General features: G+C 37.5%; 1 protein-coding gene across 1 annotated transcript; it reads left to right on the top strand.

Moving 5' to 3' along the window:
- Positions 1-7,253: 7,253 nt before the first annotated feature.
- PCDH20 (protocadherin 20) lies at positions 7,254-14,082 on the top strand. Its single transcript, XM_019750797.2, has 2 exons — positions 7,254-8,054; positions 9,102-14,082. Exons 1-2 carry the CDS (start codon positions 7,923-7,925, stop codon positions 11,823-11,825), a joined length of 2,856 nt encoding a protein of 951 aa, XP_019606356.2. The 5' UTR covers positions 7,254-7,922; the 3' UTR covers positions 11,826-14,082.
- The last annotated feature ends 5,631 nt before the right edge of the window (positions 14,083-19,713 follow it).

The following is a 19,713-nucleotide window of genomic DNA, read 5'->3' as shown; positions in this document are numbered from 1 at the left end:
TTCTAAAGAATATGCTATTTACTTGCCAAAACCTACTGGAGGGAAAATATACAGGTGACTCAAGATTTCTAACATTTTTTGACAAATGATAAGTGGTGAGTGAAAACTTGTCTTTTTGCCACGAAAGGTCACTCCTGCTTTGGTTATGGTGTTCAGGAGGTTAACTGCAGGCTGTGGGGAAGAGAACCTTTGGCAGTGATGCAGATAGATTCAAAGAATGGGTTTCGGGTCAAGAAGAGCTTCTCTTAAACAGCATATGGATATGTAGAGATAGCACCTGGAATCAGTCTTGATCCTGAAGTCCCGCAGAAATGCTAAAATATTCACTCTCACAGCTAGCACGGATGGGTGAGGTGTCTCAGCTGTGTGACTAGTGCAGGCTGTGTGTGAAATGCCTTTTATAATCATTATGGATAGCTGAGCAAGCTCCGCAGGACTCTAATAGATTCGTTTCTTTCTTCTTCTTCTCCTTCTCCTTCTCTCTTCTTCAACAGGCATTGGAATATGGAACTGGCAGTAACTGTGGGTTTTTTTTATTTTATTAAAGTTTATCGGAGTGACAATTGTTAGTAAAGTTACATAGGTTTCAGGTCTTTTAATGCTTTTCTTTCCCCCCAGAAAGCATATATATTCACATTTAGAAAAAGGAAAATTGCTTCCATAGAGAATATATGTCATGCTTATGGCACATTAAAGGAATTTTAAATCCTTTTCATTTAGAGAATAAGACCATAAAAAATATTTGCTTCACACATAAAACTCTCAATCTCTTTTTTCTTTCTAGCTTTCTTTTCTCCTTTGTCTATATGAGTACAAATTTCACAGAGTCTAAATTCTGGTAATGACAAATATTAGCCTAGTAATGTTCATCTTATCTACATTTGCTTGACTTGTTTTAAATCCTAAAAGAACATATGCGTATTTAAAATAAAGTTAGTAAGACAATTTTGTCATTAAAAGCCAACTGTTATTAGTGATGCTCCACTTAAATCTACTTAATGACAATTTATTTATCCATAAAGAGAAGCAATCAACAAAAAAAACTGTAATTATTATTATATTCCAAATAACGTTATTATCAACTTGACAAGGTTTAAATTTTATCTACAATTAAAAATTGGTAGGCCTTTAGGATATTTATGATCTCATTATGAAGAAACACATTATTTCACCAAATAAATGTTTTATTGTCATATAATTCCACACCAATAATGAAAATTCATTTACAAAATCCACTTCCTTTTCTTGATAATCCCAGTTAAAAAAAGAAAAATGTATACGTTACTTCATAAATATGACATTTATGTTTTATTTAAGTCCATAATTATTCAAGTTTCTACAAGTTTCATATTTTGGGAAATGATTTGGTTGTTGTCAGATTCTATGTAGTTTCTAACATGCACATATTCAATATTCAACATGTGTGCTTATTTCAGTAAATACTAGAATATGCCCCAGATACAGAACAAAGATTCACTGGCATTAAGATAAACTTCCTCAAATTTTTTTCTCATTCAATCCTAACTTGGCCACTTCCCAGTTGTGTGACCTCAGGCAACCTACGTAACCGTGAAAGTCTCAGGTTTCTCATCTTTAAAACAGGGTCATTGTTCACTTGCAGGGAACTTGTGAAGATTAGAGAGAATGCTCACCATATACCTGGCAAAAGTTAGGTCCTCAGTAATTGGTCTGTTAGCAGGAAATGAAAGTGAGGTCAGCAACCTCTACCTAGTCCTAAAATAACATCCAAAAAGATGCAGCTAGTAGTGATCACAGATACCCTGTTTCCCCGAAAATAAGACCTAGCTGGACAATCAGCTCTAATGAGTCTTTTGGAGCAAAAATTAATATAACACCCAGTATTATATTATGTTATATTATATTATATTACATTACATTATACCCGGTCTTACAGTAAAATAAGACCAGGTCTTATATCAATTTTTGCTCCAAAAGATGCATTAGTCCAGCTAAGTCTTATTTTCGGGGAAACACAGTAGCTACACACCACGAAGATGTTGACTTTTTACATCATTGACACACAGAGCCTTCCATTACCCTACAACAGTAGCTCAGTGCTTTTATACGCCACATGCGCTGAGATCAGAACACTCATGCAGCTTTGAACAATCCTACCTTAGATTCAAAGAATCAGATAGAAAGAAATTTTCGATCTGGGTAAAAAGCTTTCCAAATGTAACAATGCAGTTTGTGAGAGTGAAGAATAAGTATCTGAAGGATACAAGGCACAGGATCGACACCCGAAAATGTAATTTAAAATGATTTCTCTCCTTTGATGTATTTTTGCCCCTGACCTAATTTCTATGCTAATTTATAGGTTTATGATTGCTTTCTTCTCTGAACAGCCCATACCTCTCCCTTCTTTCAAGTCTCTTAGGGACTGACTCCAGGGAGTGAGGCATACACAACATCAATAAACTGCACTCAGTTAACTGTTCATTATTCAGTGACTGCTGATCCACTTCGTGGATTTTCCATGTCCTCCATTTGGTCTCCTCCTCAAGCCTACTACCGTTCTTTTGATGATTTCACTGATCATTATCACCTCTACCAGAAGTGAGAAGGAAGAATGTGAAATTTAAATGAGTCAAAAATGACTTAAAATTTATTTTGAGGATAATGAGAGAAAGTTGAAAATGTAAGCTAAAATTAAATCTAGGATTTTCTGATGATTTCACCCAGGTATACTTACCCCTGTTAAAGTGAGGCTAATTGAGTTCTGAAATAAAAGGAACAATCAAGTATCCCTTCCTCTTGGAATATATGGGGGGAAAGGAGAAATGTGAAACCTATTTACACAAAGTTTTCTAAAACAGAGAGAAAGTACTAATTACCAAATTACCAAAGTCACATTTGTAAGTTGCACAGTATAGTGGGAAATGATTTAGAATACATGTTTGTATTATAGTAAATTAGCTTATTTGCATCCTTTTCATACAAGTAGTGTAAATCTGCATTTATTTACTAAACTAAACATCCAATATTTTATCAGAACAAATATGAAATATTTAAAAGAACCAATATATGTTGATTTCCTATTCGTCTCACAATTAATTTCTGAGTTGTGTAGGGAAAAAGCAATAGGCTTTGTTTTTAAGTTTGTTTGATATACTTGAACAATAATTTACCCAAACTAGTACAGTTTTTAAAAAATATTTGTAAAGTTGAAAGATAAATAAAATAAAATAATAACTAACTGGTACTTATGGCAATGTTTAAGATCAAGGCTTTTGGAAATAACAGATGGTAAAAACTAAATGCTGTTTTTCTAAATATCCTCTAATATTGGAGACAATCTCGAGGTCAAAATCTACTACAATTCTATGAAACTGAAGTATTTTGAGAATTTGAATTAGCTATGGGCAACCTCAACTGCTCTCAAATAATACGTACAATGAGAGCTAACTAGGTGATCCATAACATTACTTAAAACTCTGCAAAACTTTCAAGTGTACACACAGATATAGATTTAATATATTTTAAGTCTACAAATTGGGAAAATATCTAAGTTAGTTAAACACAGATAAGTTTCTGTCTGTGTATATGCATCTATTTAAGAAATTGTAATTGACTAAGAAGTTTTCACTTCAAAAAGGCATCATATAGCAAAACTATGCCTACAATGTTTTTCTTATTGTAGGTGAGTGATGTTTGTGAACTTGAAATACATTTAAATGTATATGGATCCACCCAGTGTGAAGGGTGGGTATGCCATAGTACAAAGATCCTGTGCTTTTGGAGGCCACAGATCAGGGTACCATCACAACAGACACTGACAAACATGTAATTTATGGCTGCAAAATTGATATAATAATACCTGCATTATAGCACTGTCATGAGTTTTAAGTAAACAAACATGTGAAGCATCCCGTAGCATGTTCAAAACGTAACAGACACTGAATAATAAATGGTTGATTTTATCATTTCTCAAATACTGTATTGGCTTTACAAATGAGATCATCCCTTCCCTTAATCATTAGATCAGAAAAATAACATATTTTTTATGTTTATAAGTTATGTACTTATAAAATATATTCTATAAAGTATTTGTTATATAAATATGTTTAATTTTGTATTTATAATTATTATGTATTACATTTATATTATATGTCATATATTTTGTACTATTTATATTTACATATATAGATATAATATATACATTATGTATATACATGCATATATATACTCTAACTCAGCTAAAGGAACTCCTAATTTCATATATTAGGAAGCAAAAAATGACATAGTTCTAAAACAAGGTCATATTATAAGTTTATATTTATTTGAAATCCTGAATTAACCAGATTTACAATTAATAATTAATTAACAATTATAAATCACAATTTATAATTAATCCTGAATTAAAAGATTGTGGTTCAAAATACGTTTAAATATTTATATATATGTATATATATATATATTAATTATATGGAACTTTGTAGATATTGTATATTATGAAAATACTTTAAGTGATACTATTAAAATTAATTGAAATGTACAAATAAAAGATACCTGGAAAACATAACATTTCAAAACTTTTTAAAGTTTGAGGGTATGTTTGCTGAATGTACAAAGTCTGAAGTCAGTATGCTCATAGATACTTATAAGAATACTCACAGCTTTAGAAAGAGAAAAACTGTAAGGAGAGAATGCTTGCAGTAAATGAAAAGTATTATTAACCTTCAGTGATATAATACAGTAAGTTATAATCAAATTGACCTGCGTACCATCATGTGGTATCTGTTAATGACAGATATTAGGTAAGCCATTTCATATGTCCATGTAGTGTATGTGTGTGTGTGTGGGGGGGGGTATAGGAAATTCAAACAGAAAGGTGTAATGATTTATCTAAAGTCACACAGTAATTTAGCAACAACCATGAGAACGGAATCCAAATCCTCTGGCTGGGCTCAGTGTACCATCTATTGTATTAGTGTTTTCCTTGTCTATAGAAAAAATAGGCTGGGGAGGCATATAATCTATTCTTCTAGATCGATTTTTACAAAACACCTGGGAAGCAGGCCCAGAGCAATTGGGACATCTGAGAAGTTCATAAGTATTATTTTCAAGGGACTAATAGCATAGAAGCTCTCTAAGCCATCTTTAGAAAGAAATATGTGACACCAGATGGCAGGTCACAGGCCTGGCATCAGAAGGAACAGAAGCTTGGGAATGCTTTCACGGAGCCCAGAGAGAAGATATAGGAGAAGAGAGTACTTGGCTTTTTTGTTTTTTTTAGGCCCAATTATAGTGTAAACCTGCATGAAACCTCTGCTTAGATCTTTAAAGAGGGATGATAATAGCAAGTAGCTCAGTTAACAGTTTGGAATGTGACATGTAAGGTATTATCCAAAATTGTGCCATGGTCTCCCTGTCTTGATGACCAACTTCCATGCAGAGACTGTGCAATTACCACAGTAACTTAAAGCAAAGGTGGTTATTATTGTCATCCAATCCTTATCTCTAGAATGTGTTTAATTCCTTTGTTTCAACTTACATTATAGTTCAGATGTTTGTGCTTTTAGAAACACCCTAAAAAATTATTGCTGAGTACGTAGATTTAATTTGTTGCCAACTTAGTAAAGGGGAGGGGAGAAGGAATCATAACCTTTTCCAGAGAGAGCAGCTGGATGGTATTGTCAGAAGACCAGGATTCTGTTGGCATGGTGTATAGGGACATTTGAAAAAGGTGCATCTGTGCCAAAAGCATCCACTGCAAAGCAAACCAAGACCTAAGACTTTAGGGGAAATTAAAGACATTTGAGAAAATAATTATAAGAAAGTGACATTACTTCAATTGGACTGTCTTCGTAAGTGGTAGTTTCTGTGTAGGACCCTTGTAAACAAAGGGAAAACTAAGGAAAGAGATTCCTACATTTTCCCCAAGTAAAAGGCAAGTGATCTTAACCGGTTGGAGAGGGCATAAGCTGTGAGGCACATACAGCCTACTGCTGTTGTGATCTGTACAGATGGAGAATTAATTTAGATTGTGGGTCCATCCTGCTAGGACTCTGACTTCTGACGGATTACCTAAATCTGGCCATGTGTCCCAAACTTCCAGAAGCTGTGGTTATTGTGTGAAGACATGAATTAAACACAGTTCAGAAGCAGTTTGGGACTGATTTTTGGAGACCAATATGTTTCAACTGCAGACCCCAAGTAAATATTTACCAATTGTTGGTAACAGTTCAGCTGGAGGGCAGACCCACCCGCTAAAGAAGCAAGGAGAGGCAAATTCTACTTCCTGTGTTTTGTTTACCAACCGAATAATGGCCTTCTCCCACATGTGCATGTTCTTGTGTGTGCTTACCACTTCATCAGCACTCCAGTTTCACTCTAAAGAGCTTCAAGGAGCTAATTTTATAAGCCAATTCATTCTATTTGCCAGATTTGTACTATAGCGTATTTTGTTTGTGGATCCAATACACAGCCCCATTTGTGCAATAAGAAGCTGTTACACACACCAGGTGTTTTGATGTACTGCATTGCCAATATTTAGGACTCTGTGTGTCTCTAGGATTAGGGGCATGAGGAGAAAATAGGAAGGGTCAGAAGAGAAACAATTAGTTCAGCCAAGTAATTTATATTCTAGTTAGCATAGGGTGAAATTAAAAAGAAAATTAAAGTGGTTCCTATGGAAAGCAAAACGATGTCAGATCTTTCTCTGACCCAAGAAGAAGACTTTTTCTATTCCAGGCTCACTTGCTAGGCATTCAGCAGGAGGATTCTATGTTCAGGGCAGCCCAGAGGATATCTGGAAACCGAGTGATGAAGAGAAATGTCTACTCAGGAAAAGGCCAATGGTCTTTTCTATTCCTTATGAGAGTTTCATTGACTTAATGCACTGGACTCTCTCCATCCTTGATTTTATAAATGCGGAAACAGGTCACATGGCTACTTAGTGTCAGAGCCAGAGAGGATATCCAAGCATTTTTGCACCACACACCCCTCCGGAGTTGCTTTCTAAAGGACAACTTTCCCAGTAAGCGTTATAAGGAGAGGCAGAGTAATAATTTAAAAAGCAACTTTTTTTTTCTTTTTTTCTTTTACCTAGGCTTCAGTGAGTACCCTCAAAAAAAAAAAAAAAATGCACCTATTAGAGAAATACGTCGAAGGTGCTTGCAGGCAGAATCACTTGTGTATCCGCACAAGTGTTTCCACTCTTCCCTTTGGCTCTTTCCCTTGCTCAGAACCCGCGGCTGCCTCTAAAGACCACAAGGCAGACACCCAGAAACACTTAGACTACACCTAGGAAACCAGCAGAGAAGCTCTGCCACCACAACAGCTAAGGTTCAAAATTAGAGCATGTGGAAATCTTCGCCGAATTCACCGACTTGCTTTTCCGATTCAGACCGCCTTTCAAAGATTTTGAAACTCCTTCCCCCCAGCAAAGAAAACTGGATTTTCTTTCTCTGTGCAAACACTACTGGAGCCAAGTCTCTAGGAGGAACTGGTGGCAAAGCAGGCCATTGGGACAGCGCCTGCGACTGGTCTGCAGCGCCGATTTCCTCTATAAATTCGGACACAAATGCAGGCTTATTTATTATAATTCTCCCTCTTATGCTCGCAACCTGTGGACTTGGGTTCTGACTGGTGCGGCGACGAGGGGGGCTGCTGGGCACGCGCTCTGTCCGGTGCCCAACCGGGAGGCGCCTCGTCGCAGTTTTCAGAGGCAAGTCCCTATTCTGGCTTTTCCAGCGGGGTCTGCACTTACCCGGGTCCGGGGCAGGAAAACATGCCCGTGCCCTTCTGTCCCTCGCCTTTCTGCCCACCCTTTTGCTCCCGTCCTTAATTGACGAGCCGGTGACTATTGGCTGAAGTTCCCCAGCGATTTGCATGAACAGAGAGGGAGTGTCTTCTGGCGCCCTCCCGTCAGGAGCGCGCTGACTGCAGCCTCCCTGGGAATGCGCGGCCGAGGGAATGCGCGCAGCTCACCGGCCCTGGCAGTGAGCTGGCGCCCTACGACCTGGCACCCGCGCCTGGATATGGGGCGGCTAAGTCGTTCCAGGAGCACCACCAGCCACAGAAACCTGCCGGTAAGGGTTGGGGTGCACAAACCCCGCGGCCCCGACAAGTTGCAGTACTGTGAAGCAGTTGCAACTCCTTGATGATTTTCAAACCTTTTACCTTCATCGAAACTTCACAGGAAAAAAATTTGGGGGGAGGCGTGTGGGAGGGAGTTGGGGATAATGTGTCTTCATTTTTGCAAGGAATGGGCCAGTCCTTGGGCGTGAGAGGAAGTTTCTGAAGCAGAGATGTAGGCAGATGAGATGGAAGGGGTTTGGGGTTGGAGGCTCAATCCTCTTTACATACTGGGGTTCGGAGATTTTTTTCCCCCCCAGCTGCCAGCATCTGGCTACAACTGCTTACTGCAATTGGCAAACTGTTTTGCACATTTTCCGTGTTTACTTCTTTTTCCCTAGGGATGGGGGATTCGTGAACACTTGATAAAGGATGGAGATCCAGAGCTTTTAGATTTGATTTTAGATCCATGATAAAATGAAAATGACTTTTCTGACCTAAACTGTTTATTTAATTGGTGGGGGCGGGGTTGGGGGGGTCCAAGCGGAAAGCTTTACTGTGTTTATTCGTGTTGTTATTGGTCTCATAATAAGGGATGTATCACATCTCACATTTTGCGGATCTTACTGACAGAAACATTTCCTTGGGAAATAAACGGATAAATTGCCCACCTTCCAGCTCTCTCCACCACCGGCCCCCTCTCCCCGTATAGCCTACCCGGGTGGGTTCCCTGTCGCGTTGCGCAGTCCCCGAGTTAGAGTCCTCTTCACTCCGGAGTGTGTTTCCAGGGATGCTTTACGGTTTGGGATTCCGAAGGTCAACTGGATGAGGGGGTTGATGGGGAGCGGGGGTAGAAAGTGAACAGAAAAATTAAGTTTGCGAGACAACGTGGCCCCACAGCTCTCTCCTTTGCGGCAAGTTTCCTATTCACCCCTCTCTGACCAGAGGGTTTGCCTCTTGTAATGGGGAAGGGGGCAGCCTGGACCCGGGCACTGGTGTCTGACTCCAATCTGTGCTGCTGCATGTGTGTAACAAGCCTTCTCCCCTCCCCCCACTTTCAGCATCTGTTTCTGTTTTTCCTCTTGGTGGGACCCTTCAACTGCCTCGCGAGTTACAGTCGGGCCACGGAGCTTCTGTACAGCCTGAACGAGGGACTGCCCGCGGGGGTGCTCATCGGCAGCCTGGCCGAGGACCTGCGGCTGGTGCCCGGCGACGCCGGGAGGCAGGATCAGCTGTCGCAGCCGGAGGAGCGCACGGGCGCTGAGCGGAACCCCCCTCTCTCCTTCAGCCTGGCCTCCCGGGGACTCAGTGGCCAGTATGTGACCCTAGACAACCGCTCCGGGGAGTTGCACACGTCTGCCCAGGAAATCGACCGAGAGGCCCTGTGTCTTGAAGGAGGTGGAGGGGCTGCCTGGGGAGGCAGCATTTCCATCTCATCTCCTTCCTCTGATTCCTGTCTTTTGCTTCTGGATGTACTGGTCCTGCCTCAGGAATACTTTAGGTTTGTGAAGGTGAAAATCGCTATCCGGGACATCAATGACAATGCCCCACAGTTCCCGGTTTCCCAAATCTCTGTTTGGGTTCCCGAAAATGCCCCGGTAAACACCCGGCTGGCCATAGAGCATCCTGCCATGGACCCAGATGTAGGCACTAACGGGGTGCAGACCTACCGCTTACTAGACTACCATCGTATGTTCACCCTGGACGTGGAGGAGAATGAGAACGGGGAGCGCACGCCCTACCTAATTGTCATGGGAATGTTGGACAGGGAGACTCAAGACCAGTATGTGAGCATCATCATAGCTGAAGATGGTGGGTCTCCACCACTGTTGGGCAGCGCCACCCTCACCATTGGCATAAGTGACATTAATGACAATTGCCCTCTCTTCACAGACTCACAGATCAATGTCACTGTGTATGGGAATGCTACCGTGGGCACACCGATTGCAGCTGTCCAGGCTGTGGATAGAGACCTGGGGACCAATGCTCAGATCACATACTCTTACAGCCAGAAGGTTCCACAGGCCTCCAAGGATTTATTCCATCTGGATGAAGCCACTGGAGTCATTCAACTTTTCAGTAAGATTGGGGGAAGTGTCCTGGAAACGCACAAGCTCACCATCCTTGCCAATGGGCCAGGCTGCATCCCCGCTGTGATCACTGCCCTGGTGTCCATTATCAAAGTCATTTTCAGACCACCTGAAATTGTTCCTCGTTATATAGCAAATGAGATAGATGGTATTGTTTACCTGAAAGAACTGGAGCCTGTTAACACTCCCATTGCGTTCTTCACCATCAGAGATCCAGAAGGTAAATACAAAGTGAACTGCTACCTGGATGGTGAAGGGCCATTTAGGCTATCACCCTACAAACCATACAACAATGAATATTTACTAGAAACCACAAAACCTATGGACTATGAGCTACAGCAGTTCTATGAAATAACAGTGGTGGCCTGGAACTCTGAGGGATTTCACGTCAAAAAAATTATTAAAGTACAACTTTTAGATGACAATGACAATGCTCCTATTTTCCTTCAACCCTTGATAGAACTAACCATTGAAGAAAACAATGCACCCAATGCCTTCTTGACTAAGCTGTATGCTACAGATGCTGACAGTGGAGAGAGAGGCCAAGTTTCGTATTTTCTGGGACCTGATGCTCCATCATATTTTTCCTTAGACAGTGTCACAGGGATTCTGACAGTTTCTACTCAGCTGGACCGAGAAGAGAAAGAAAAGTACAGGTACACAGTCAGAGCTGTTGACTCTGGGAAGCCACCCAGACAATCCGTAGCTACTGTGGCTCTCACGGTGTTGGATAAAAATGACAACAGCCCTAGGTTCATCAACAAGGACTTCAGCTTTTTTGTGCCAGAAAATTTTCCAGGATATGGTGAAATTGGAGTAATTAGTGTGACAGATGCTGATGCCGGGCGAAACGGGTGGGTTGCCCTCTCGGTGGTGAACCAGAGTGATATTTTTGTCATAGACACAGGAAAGGGCATGTTGAGAGCTAAAGTCTCTTTGGACAGAGAGCAGCAAAGCTCCTATACTTTGTGGGTTGAAGCTGTTGATGGAGGTGAGCCTGCCCTCTCCTCTACTGCAAAAATCACAATTCTCCTCCTTGATATCAATGACAACCCCCCTCTGGTTTTATTTCCTCAGTCTAACATGTCTTATCTGTTAGTACTACCTTCTACTCTCCCAGGCTCCCCAGTTACAGAGGTCTATGCTGTGGACAAAGACACCGGCATGAATGCTGTCATAGCTTACAGCATCATAGGAAGACGAGGTCCTAGGCCTGAGTCCTTTAGGATTGACCCTAAAACTGGCAACATTACTCTGGAGGAGGCATTGCTGCAGACAGATTATGGACTCCATCGTTTACTGGTGAAAGTGAGCGATCATGGTTACCCCGAGCCTCTCCATTCCACGGTCATGGTGAACTTATTTGTGAATGACACTGTCAGTAATGAGAGCTACATTGAGAGTCTTTTAAGAAAGGAGCCAGAAATTAATATAGAGGAGAAAGAGCCACAGATCGCAATTGAACCGACTCATAGGAAAGTCGAATCCGGGTCCTGTATGCCCACCCTAGTAGCTCTGTCTGTAATAAGCCTGGGTTCTATCACTCTCGTAACAGGGATGGGCATATACATCTGTTTAAGGAGAGGGAAAAAGGATCACAGGGAAGATGAAAATCTGGAGGTACAAATTCCACTGAAAGGAAAAATTGACTTGCACATGAGAGAGAGGAAACCGATGGATATTTCTAACATTTGATACTTCATTGTGGAATAGCACAGAGATGTTTTAACTGACTTTGGGGAGTCTTCACCACCTAAGTGAGAGGGTGTAGATGGCAGTTCCAATGAAGGACGACTAATTTATAACTTGTACTATATTGTAAATAGCTGTTTATGGGTTTTTAAATTCAAATTCAGAGGTTATAAAATGTGTACAGCATTTTTTAATGAAAATTAGTATTAACAGCTATAGAAGTTATATATAAAAAAAAAGCTTGGACGCAATTTGCAGCTTTCATACACCAAGCAGATGATTGATAAAAACAGTAAGGTAAGAAAACGGTACATTGCATTTTTGGTCTAAAAAGTCCTTTCACCACAAGAGGGCATCGGCTGCACCTTTGCAGGGCACTGTTTCGAGGTATTGTACAGGACAGTTGTACATCAAATTAATGAGAGAGTATATTTTAAATATATTGTTTTTAACATTAATAAATAAGAAATTAAAGGAAACTAAATTTCAATTAAATGTATGATAAGAAAGAAAAGAAATGCATTTGTAAACAGAACGTTTACCTCACAAGCACATCATGTACACTTTGAAAGAGAAGGCATTACAAAGAACTGCAATATTTTTTAGCAAGGTTAAAAACATTACCATGTGTTAAAGATTTGACCTGCTGAAGATGATTTCACTTTCTGTGTACTCAAATTGTTTTCTGTTTGCTTTACCACTGCACTTGCTATTATTACAGGAAGAAATATATATATATATATATATATATATTCTTCCTTACAGAAACTATAACTAGAAATTGTGTCCAAGAAAAACAGCCAGAAGCAAAGGAATGTTTTAATCTTTAGTTGCTTCATAGGTGTTCATGACATTTTGGTGTTTTCACTGTCAGTAGCACTTCATACTTTGGTTATATGTTAGATTTCCGTATGCTTAAATTCATCCATCACATTAAGATAATTAAAAAATCATATTAAAACAGAATATTCTAGAAGCTGGTGTACACTACTGGTTGTTTTAGTTGGGCATTTTATATAAAAGTTATACTTATCTTTTTTGTTGTTTAGGTTTGTTGGCTACCATTGCTGGCTTCCTTTCTTTGGCTTTGGATTAAGTCCAAGAGTATCTGTAAGCCCAGCAACAGATTTCTTTGATAATTTAGCCTTTACTGAATCCTTCGCAATGAAGCAAACTAGTTCATCAGTGATCAATCTCTTTCACTTCCTTGTGTGAGCTGAAAATTTTATTTTCTATGAGAGGATAGCAAAATTATATGTAGAAACAAGAAATTGTGTTAGCTTCAACTGGATCATTCTATTTTTTGGCATCGTGTGTCTGTACTATACCAAAAGTGTTTATATGTCTGCAAATTAAAAGTATATATTTTCATAATTTCTTTCTCATTGTTAGCATTTTCTATTTGAATCTGGACTTGTTCTTTCACTGAAGTGCCTCTTATGGGCATTTGTTTGCTTCTAGAGGTAAATGTGGGTAAACTGTTAATATCCTGTTACACTAAAGTTTATATTAAACTAATTCATTGCTCAATTAAACATTGGGTAAGTTATTAAATATGTGTGTAGTTATAGACATATATGTATAATAGAAAGAGTATGCTTATATGTTTGATAGAAGTTCCTATGATAATTTATATCCAGGCATGTGCACATGCATATTAATTCATTATTTAGTATTAATTATAAACATTAATTTTACTACATACTTATAGCAATCCTGTTAGCTGTGCTACAATAGCTTTCGATAAATATTAAAATAAAAATACATTGCAAAAGAAAATTTGAATGCAAACACCGAAGACGTTTTGAATTTCCATCAACTCACTTTTCTTGTTTTCTTCAGTTTGACAATTTGAATAAAATATAAGCATATGAGGTTGTAGTGTTTATTACAAAGAGGAAGTATATTTTTATTGGAAATTTATTTTGTATGAGAGGTACCTGAGCTAAGAAACTAAGGTCATTTAACCCCCAAAACTGTTCATTCATAACTGATGTATAGCCAAGGATGAAACCATTCTCCACTAGACATTATTTACATCTTATTTATCTTTTTTAAAGGAAGGAATGGCATATGAAACAAGTAGCGCCATTATTTTTTTTTTAAATCCTCTATAAGTGCAATGATTTAAGCATTAGTACAAACAACAAAATATTCTATTTCTAAATTTGTAGAATGTTCATATGTTTTGGGGTATGGACTTCATCTCTAGCATGAGAAATGCCTGTAACGTTAATAAAAAGATGTGTTTTTAAATAACTTTCTTGTGCCAGAATTTCCTTCACAAAAAATGTCCCATTTATATTAAAAACATTTATAGCAAGGGAAGTTAAAGTAAACCAAGCTCAACGATAAAAGCCCCTTTTTACGAACACCTTGTGCGAGAACAGTTGCCAAAATGTATGCTAATCATGTCAATGTTGTTAGTCGAGCTGGCACAAAAATAAACGTTCCATTCATTAAAACCCTAATATCCATTTAACAGTTTGAGAACCAGAAGTCCTCTTTGCCCAATTTAATGAAGAAGAGATTGCTCTGATCTTTGCACTGCCAAATCCATTCTTACAGTACAGAGAAAATTGTTCATTAATTTGGGATTGGGATATTTAAAACCAACATAGCAATTTCAGCTACAAGGGAAAAAACAAGTTATGTTATTTGATTCTTTAGGGTAGATTCCCTGACCTTACTTAAAAAAATAAAAAAATAAAGTTTTCTTGGCAGCTATGCGTCTATCAATGGTGGTTTAAAAGGAAAAGGAAAAATAAATGCTTCTTTTAAAACAGCTTTATAGTATTAGTGTATTTTAAAAAGTTCAAATCTTTTGTGTTTTGGGAGCTCTGCATGTATTTTATGAAAACACCAAGCATGATGTTGCTATGAAATAACGTCCCTGAAATAACGTACACTGATTAGGGATCGTGTATGAAGTTGACTTGATTGCAGTCACATCTCTCGTAAGGATTCTAATTTGCGCTCCCAGAAAATGTCTCAGTTGACAACTGTGAAAGAAGGAATTAAGCGAGTATCTCATCTGGAGACTCAGGTTCCAATCTCTCCTCAGTGAGGAGAGGACTCTCTAGGGCCCTGACCTGTGGCCGACAATAGAAAGTGTAATGGAAGGAAAGCAGTGAACATCTGATGCTCTTCAACTCCATCGGGCAGCCTCTGCTCATGGAGGCCAGAGAAATGGACACCCGAGAGTTGTCTTCCCGGTAAAGGGGATTTGCTCACTGCAAGAAAGCAGTCACTTGCTCAAGTAACAGTTTGCTAACTTGCACAATTTCTGCCTAGCAATGTGCTTTTACAGTGGGAGTCGTCAATAACTATTTATTTAAGGAAAGAGAATTGACAGTCACGTAAATGGACTCCAAGCAGGAAAAACAATCTTAAGAAATTGGTAATTCCTGACAAAAGACCCACTATAATGTTTTTTTCTAGTTATTTCTATTTCTGATAAGAGAAGGTCATGTATATTTTTCAGATGATAGATACATACAGCCTATAATCACTGTTAAATGTCAGTCTTGTATAAAATTGTTCTTAAAATAGTAGCATTTATTTTCTCTGATAAACCTCTAAATTGGGATGTCTTCCTTTAAGGGTATAAAACAAAATTGGGTGAATTTTAAGACTTAACCTACCAATGTCAAGAATACTGTGATAATTTAAAAAGAAACCATTCAGTCATCCCATATATACTCATTTTCGTCCTCTTCGTTACCAGGGATTTGACTGCAAACAAGACAAAATCCTTTGAAGAATGTGGATTATGGTGTGGAAGGCCAGTAACAAAACTTTCGATCTCAAAAAATTGTGCGAGACAAATGCCTGTTCTTAGTGAGCAGGCCCTAATCCAATTCTGGAAAGTGCTGGAGAAAGCTTCCCAAAGGAGGTGATTTCTAAGCTGGGCCCTCTCAGAGGAAGTGATATCTAAATTGAAATAAAAAAAGGAGAATTTAGCCAGGGAAAAGTGGGCAGAAGGAGACAGAAGAGGAAAAGGAAATTGTGTACAAGGGACACATGTGAAAGTTAGCATGTCATTATTGAAGGACCACAAATATTATCATTCCTCTTGGCTGAAGGGATGAACAGAATGAAAGATGTTACTGACAATGAGTTTGGAGATCTAAATGTACTGCAGATAACGAAGGGACTCATGTCCAGGTGTCATACTTACAGGTTGCAATTTTATCCCACAGCGAATGGGACATTTTAAGGATTTTGACCATGAAATTTGTGTTTTAAAAGATCACTTTGGCCACGTGTGGAACTTGTGTAGAGATGATTCTGGAGACTGGGCAGAAAGTAGTAATGGAAGATTGGGCCTTAAACCAGGGAATATAAAGGAGATCTATTATAGTATGGAATATAGTAAGTAATTTTTGCTGATAAAACTTGTTATGCTAACAGAAACTAATCCACATGTAATAAACAAAAAAGTTCATCATTTCATAATTTGCTTTCAAGCCTATATTACAAATTTGAAAAGGTAGGGAATGCATTTACTATTAAATTAGCAATGAAAGCACTGGAGTTATAACCCCTTTTTAAATGTTGGGATTTATGATACACATGGAATTTTAAAGATACTAATTTACCCAGTTTATTTCATATTTATGAATGTTAATTCTATTCAATTTAACAAACACTACTAGGTGCCCAGATGGTAGATATTCCAACAGGAGGTTGACCTCCTCAAGAATATTTTATTCAAGGAATTTGCAATATTTTGCTTGTAGTTGCACTGCGAATTTCCCCATGCAGAAGAGTCATGTTAAAAATTGAAGAAAAAAGACAATCAAATGTCAAGTGTAATAAGATATAAATATAAGATGTAAATGTAATTTCAAGTGTGTGACTATCAGGAAAGAATGCTATGTCTGTTGCAGGCAATTCTGAACAAGATCCAGGAATATGAGCTAGTGAAATGGGTAGTTAGGGCCAAGAAGTGCATAGGCCTTGAGGGTGGACCATCACTTTTGAATAAAAAAAAGTCATTTAACAAATCTTATGTCTTAGTTTATCTTGTGTAAATGAATAATTTAATATTATTGTATCCAGTACCCGCTGGTGAATTTCCAAACCCAGGCCAAAAAAACATACAGAAGGTATAAAAACACTATCTTATGCAATCCGAGGTGCAATAAAAGTCATTTGTCCTGTCTTCCACAAAATTGCCCCTTCTAAGACTCATCTGTATGGAAATTATGAACTTAACTCTGTCTAGAGTGCAATTTTGAAAATCAAATAAGTTAATTCATGCAAAATAGTTCACACAAATGAAGTGTTCCACAAATATTAGCTATTATCATTGCTATTGGAATTAAACAGAGTGCTGTGTGGTTGTCTTAGCAGTTTCTTCACTCATTCTTCTATCAGATTCATTCAACAATGTTTTTATTATACAACAAAAACCATAAAACTGATAGTGCTTTAGACTGAAGGCCTATATGCACAACACAATCTAATATGTGTATCCTCATTATCCATTTCTTAGGCCCTTTGATTTTTTTCTCCATTTTTCTCATGAAGAGTTCATATGTCCTTTTTCATTTGGAAATCTCATGAGGGCCGGAACCATAAATTGTCAGACCATGGGACTTTGGAGACAATTTAGTGTAACCCCCTCATTTTACAGTAGAAGAAAGTAAGACATAGAATATCAAGAAAAAAAATAAAGACAACTTAGGGGAAAATAGCAATTATGGATATAAAAAATAATCAAAATCTTACTGAAAAGAGCAGTTACTTGTCCTCCAAATGTTTCCCATAAAATGCGTATTTTAATTTTACCTTCATTGGAAAGTTAACCAAAGTATTATCCTTAAAAAGATAATATACCAGTATTTAAAAACAAAATTTCTGAGATGAAATCTCATTTAAAAATGAGGTCAATCAAAACTAATTAAAATGAATTATTAAAATCATACATCTTCCCTGTATACACTTGGAGGAAAAAAATAGATACTTTTTTTTAAAATAAAGTCACTTATACCTCATAAAGAGAAAACTATAGAAAATTATGAATTTATGTACCTGACAGATACAATAATTGCAAGAAAATAGTAAGGAAGATAAAACTTCAGGAGATTAGAGAATAGGTGAAAATAATTAAAGAAAATTTTATGAGCCCCACAGAAAAAGTGGAAAAGAAATAAACTTGATTTATAATAAGAGAATGCATACTTGTGCAAATTCATGTATACATTCAATATAGAAAAGTCAGGTTCAAGTGTGGATACAGGGGATGTTACTGATTTGAAAATGACCAGGCTTAAGTACAGTAAGATAAATAAAGGTAAAGCTGGAATGACTGAATATTAGGAACTCACTAAATCAGACTTGACAATCTCAGAGAGACTCGGGATTATTGTCCTTTTTACAGTTTTGGGTAAAATACACTGAAATTAACAAAGATAAAAACTATTATCATCAATTTTTTATTTACTAAATATAATTACGATTAGCCTATCCATCACACTGTAAGTAGGACATTGTGCTAAGCAGGAGGGGAAGTTTTCGTTCATTCTCCCAAAGATTACTCTCCAGTTTGAGAAAACTAATGTACATGACACATCTGTAGAGGTGCGTGTGTTTCTCCTCCCATCTGCTCTTCCCCTCTGACATGTGTATCTCAGAGACAAAGATCACGATGGCACATAAAAGGACTACTTAGGAATATGTACAACATACTGGGAGCTAATAAGGAGAACATCAGAATTGTTAGAGGATGATAATCTTCACAACATATATAAGCTATAAAATAGGAATTGAGCATTTTCTGTGGCTAGAATGGGCAAATTTAAAGACTTTTATAAAATATATTTTACTCATTTTGAAAATTGGAATTCCCTATAACTCTCAAGTGTAACTTTCATTTAAAAGATTAAAGAAATACGTGTACTAAACAGTGAACCAGGTACTCCCATCATAAATTTACATTTCAGAATACTTAAAGTGTAATTATATTATTCATTCACTTTACATAGGTAGAAGTAACTCTGCCACTATATTTCAAAAGAGACACTGATTTCTGTTTTGCAAATATACTTTGTATCATTTCAAATTCATAGTTGTGTGTTAAACTTTCTTAAGGTGCTTTCTTGGCAATCCATTCAAAGATCAAATGGATGTAAAATGTACTTTGGGAATTGTTATGTAAAGCTTTCAAATAATACTATGTAACAGTATTTTTCAAAGTTATCAGATTTGGTAAAATGTATGATGAGAGGACACTTCAATGTTAAAGTATATGAATTACTGTGCATACATTCTGAATGCTCCATTTCATTAAGAAGAAAAAAATACTCCAGAGAAACTCCAGAAGATTCGTAGAAAAACAAATTGTACTTTAAAGGTAGAGTGAAATGGACAAAGAAAGAAAAATAATGAAAGAAATTCAAAATTCTAAAATGTTTACATTAACTTTTTTTTTTTCCTTTTTAAAAGCATCATCCACTCAACTTCCTTCCTCACCACCCCCAGTGCCTTATGAAATAGGGAAGCTAGTTTCCTTCATATTTGTGTAGTTAAATTGTAAAATATTAAACATTTTCAAAGTAAAATGTTTGTGGGCAATGCTAACCATGAACCAGATGCTAAAAACCACGATTGCTTTATGTTGAGACAACTTTCCATTTGTGATTCTTTCAATCATTTTTCAACAGTAAAAAGTTCCATTGACTTTGTAGATTTTCTTATAAGTAGCATTTGAAATTCACTGCAAAGAGAAGAATTTCAATAAAATACTTATATGGAAGAATCTAATCACTGAAATTTTTCAAAGCCAATTAATTTACATATGTTTGATTTCTCGATCTAGTCCCACAAAGGATTTTTTTTCCCCACAAGAAACATTCTAGAACATACCGTTTCCCCCATCTTATTT

Source organism: Rhinolophus sinicus, linkage group LG04, assembly GCF_036562045.2.
Source record: "Rhinolophus sinicus isolate RSC01 linkage group LG04, ASM3656204v1, whole genome shotgun sequence".
Taxonomy (NCBI): domain Eukaryota; kingdom Metazoa; phylum Chordata; class Mammalia; order Chiroptera; family Rhinolophidae; genus Rhinolophus; species Rhinolophus sinicus.
The sequence above is the reverse complement of the archived record's forward strand: the minus strand, read 5'-3'. Positions and strand labels throughout refer to the sequence as shown.

Excerpts from the sequence above, each read along its gene's own strand:
- PCDH20 (XM_019750797.2), top strand. The coding sequence starts at position 7,923 with ATGCGCGGCCGAGGGAATGCGCGCAGCTCACCGGCCCTGGCAGTGAGC. Across the intron at positions 8,055-9,101 it reads CCAGCCACAGAAACCTGCCG|CATCTGTTTCTGTTTTTCCT; the intron begins GTAAGGGTTGGG and ends CCCCACTTTCAG.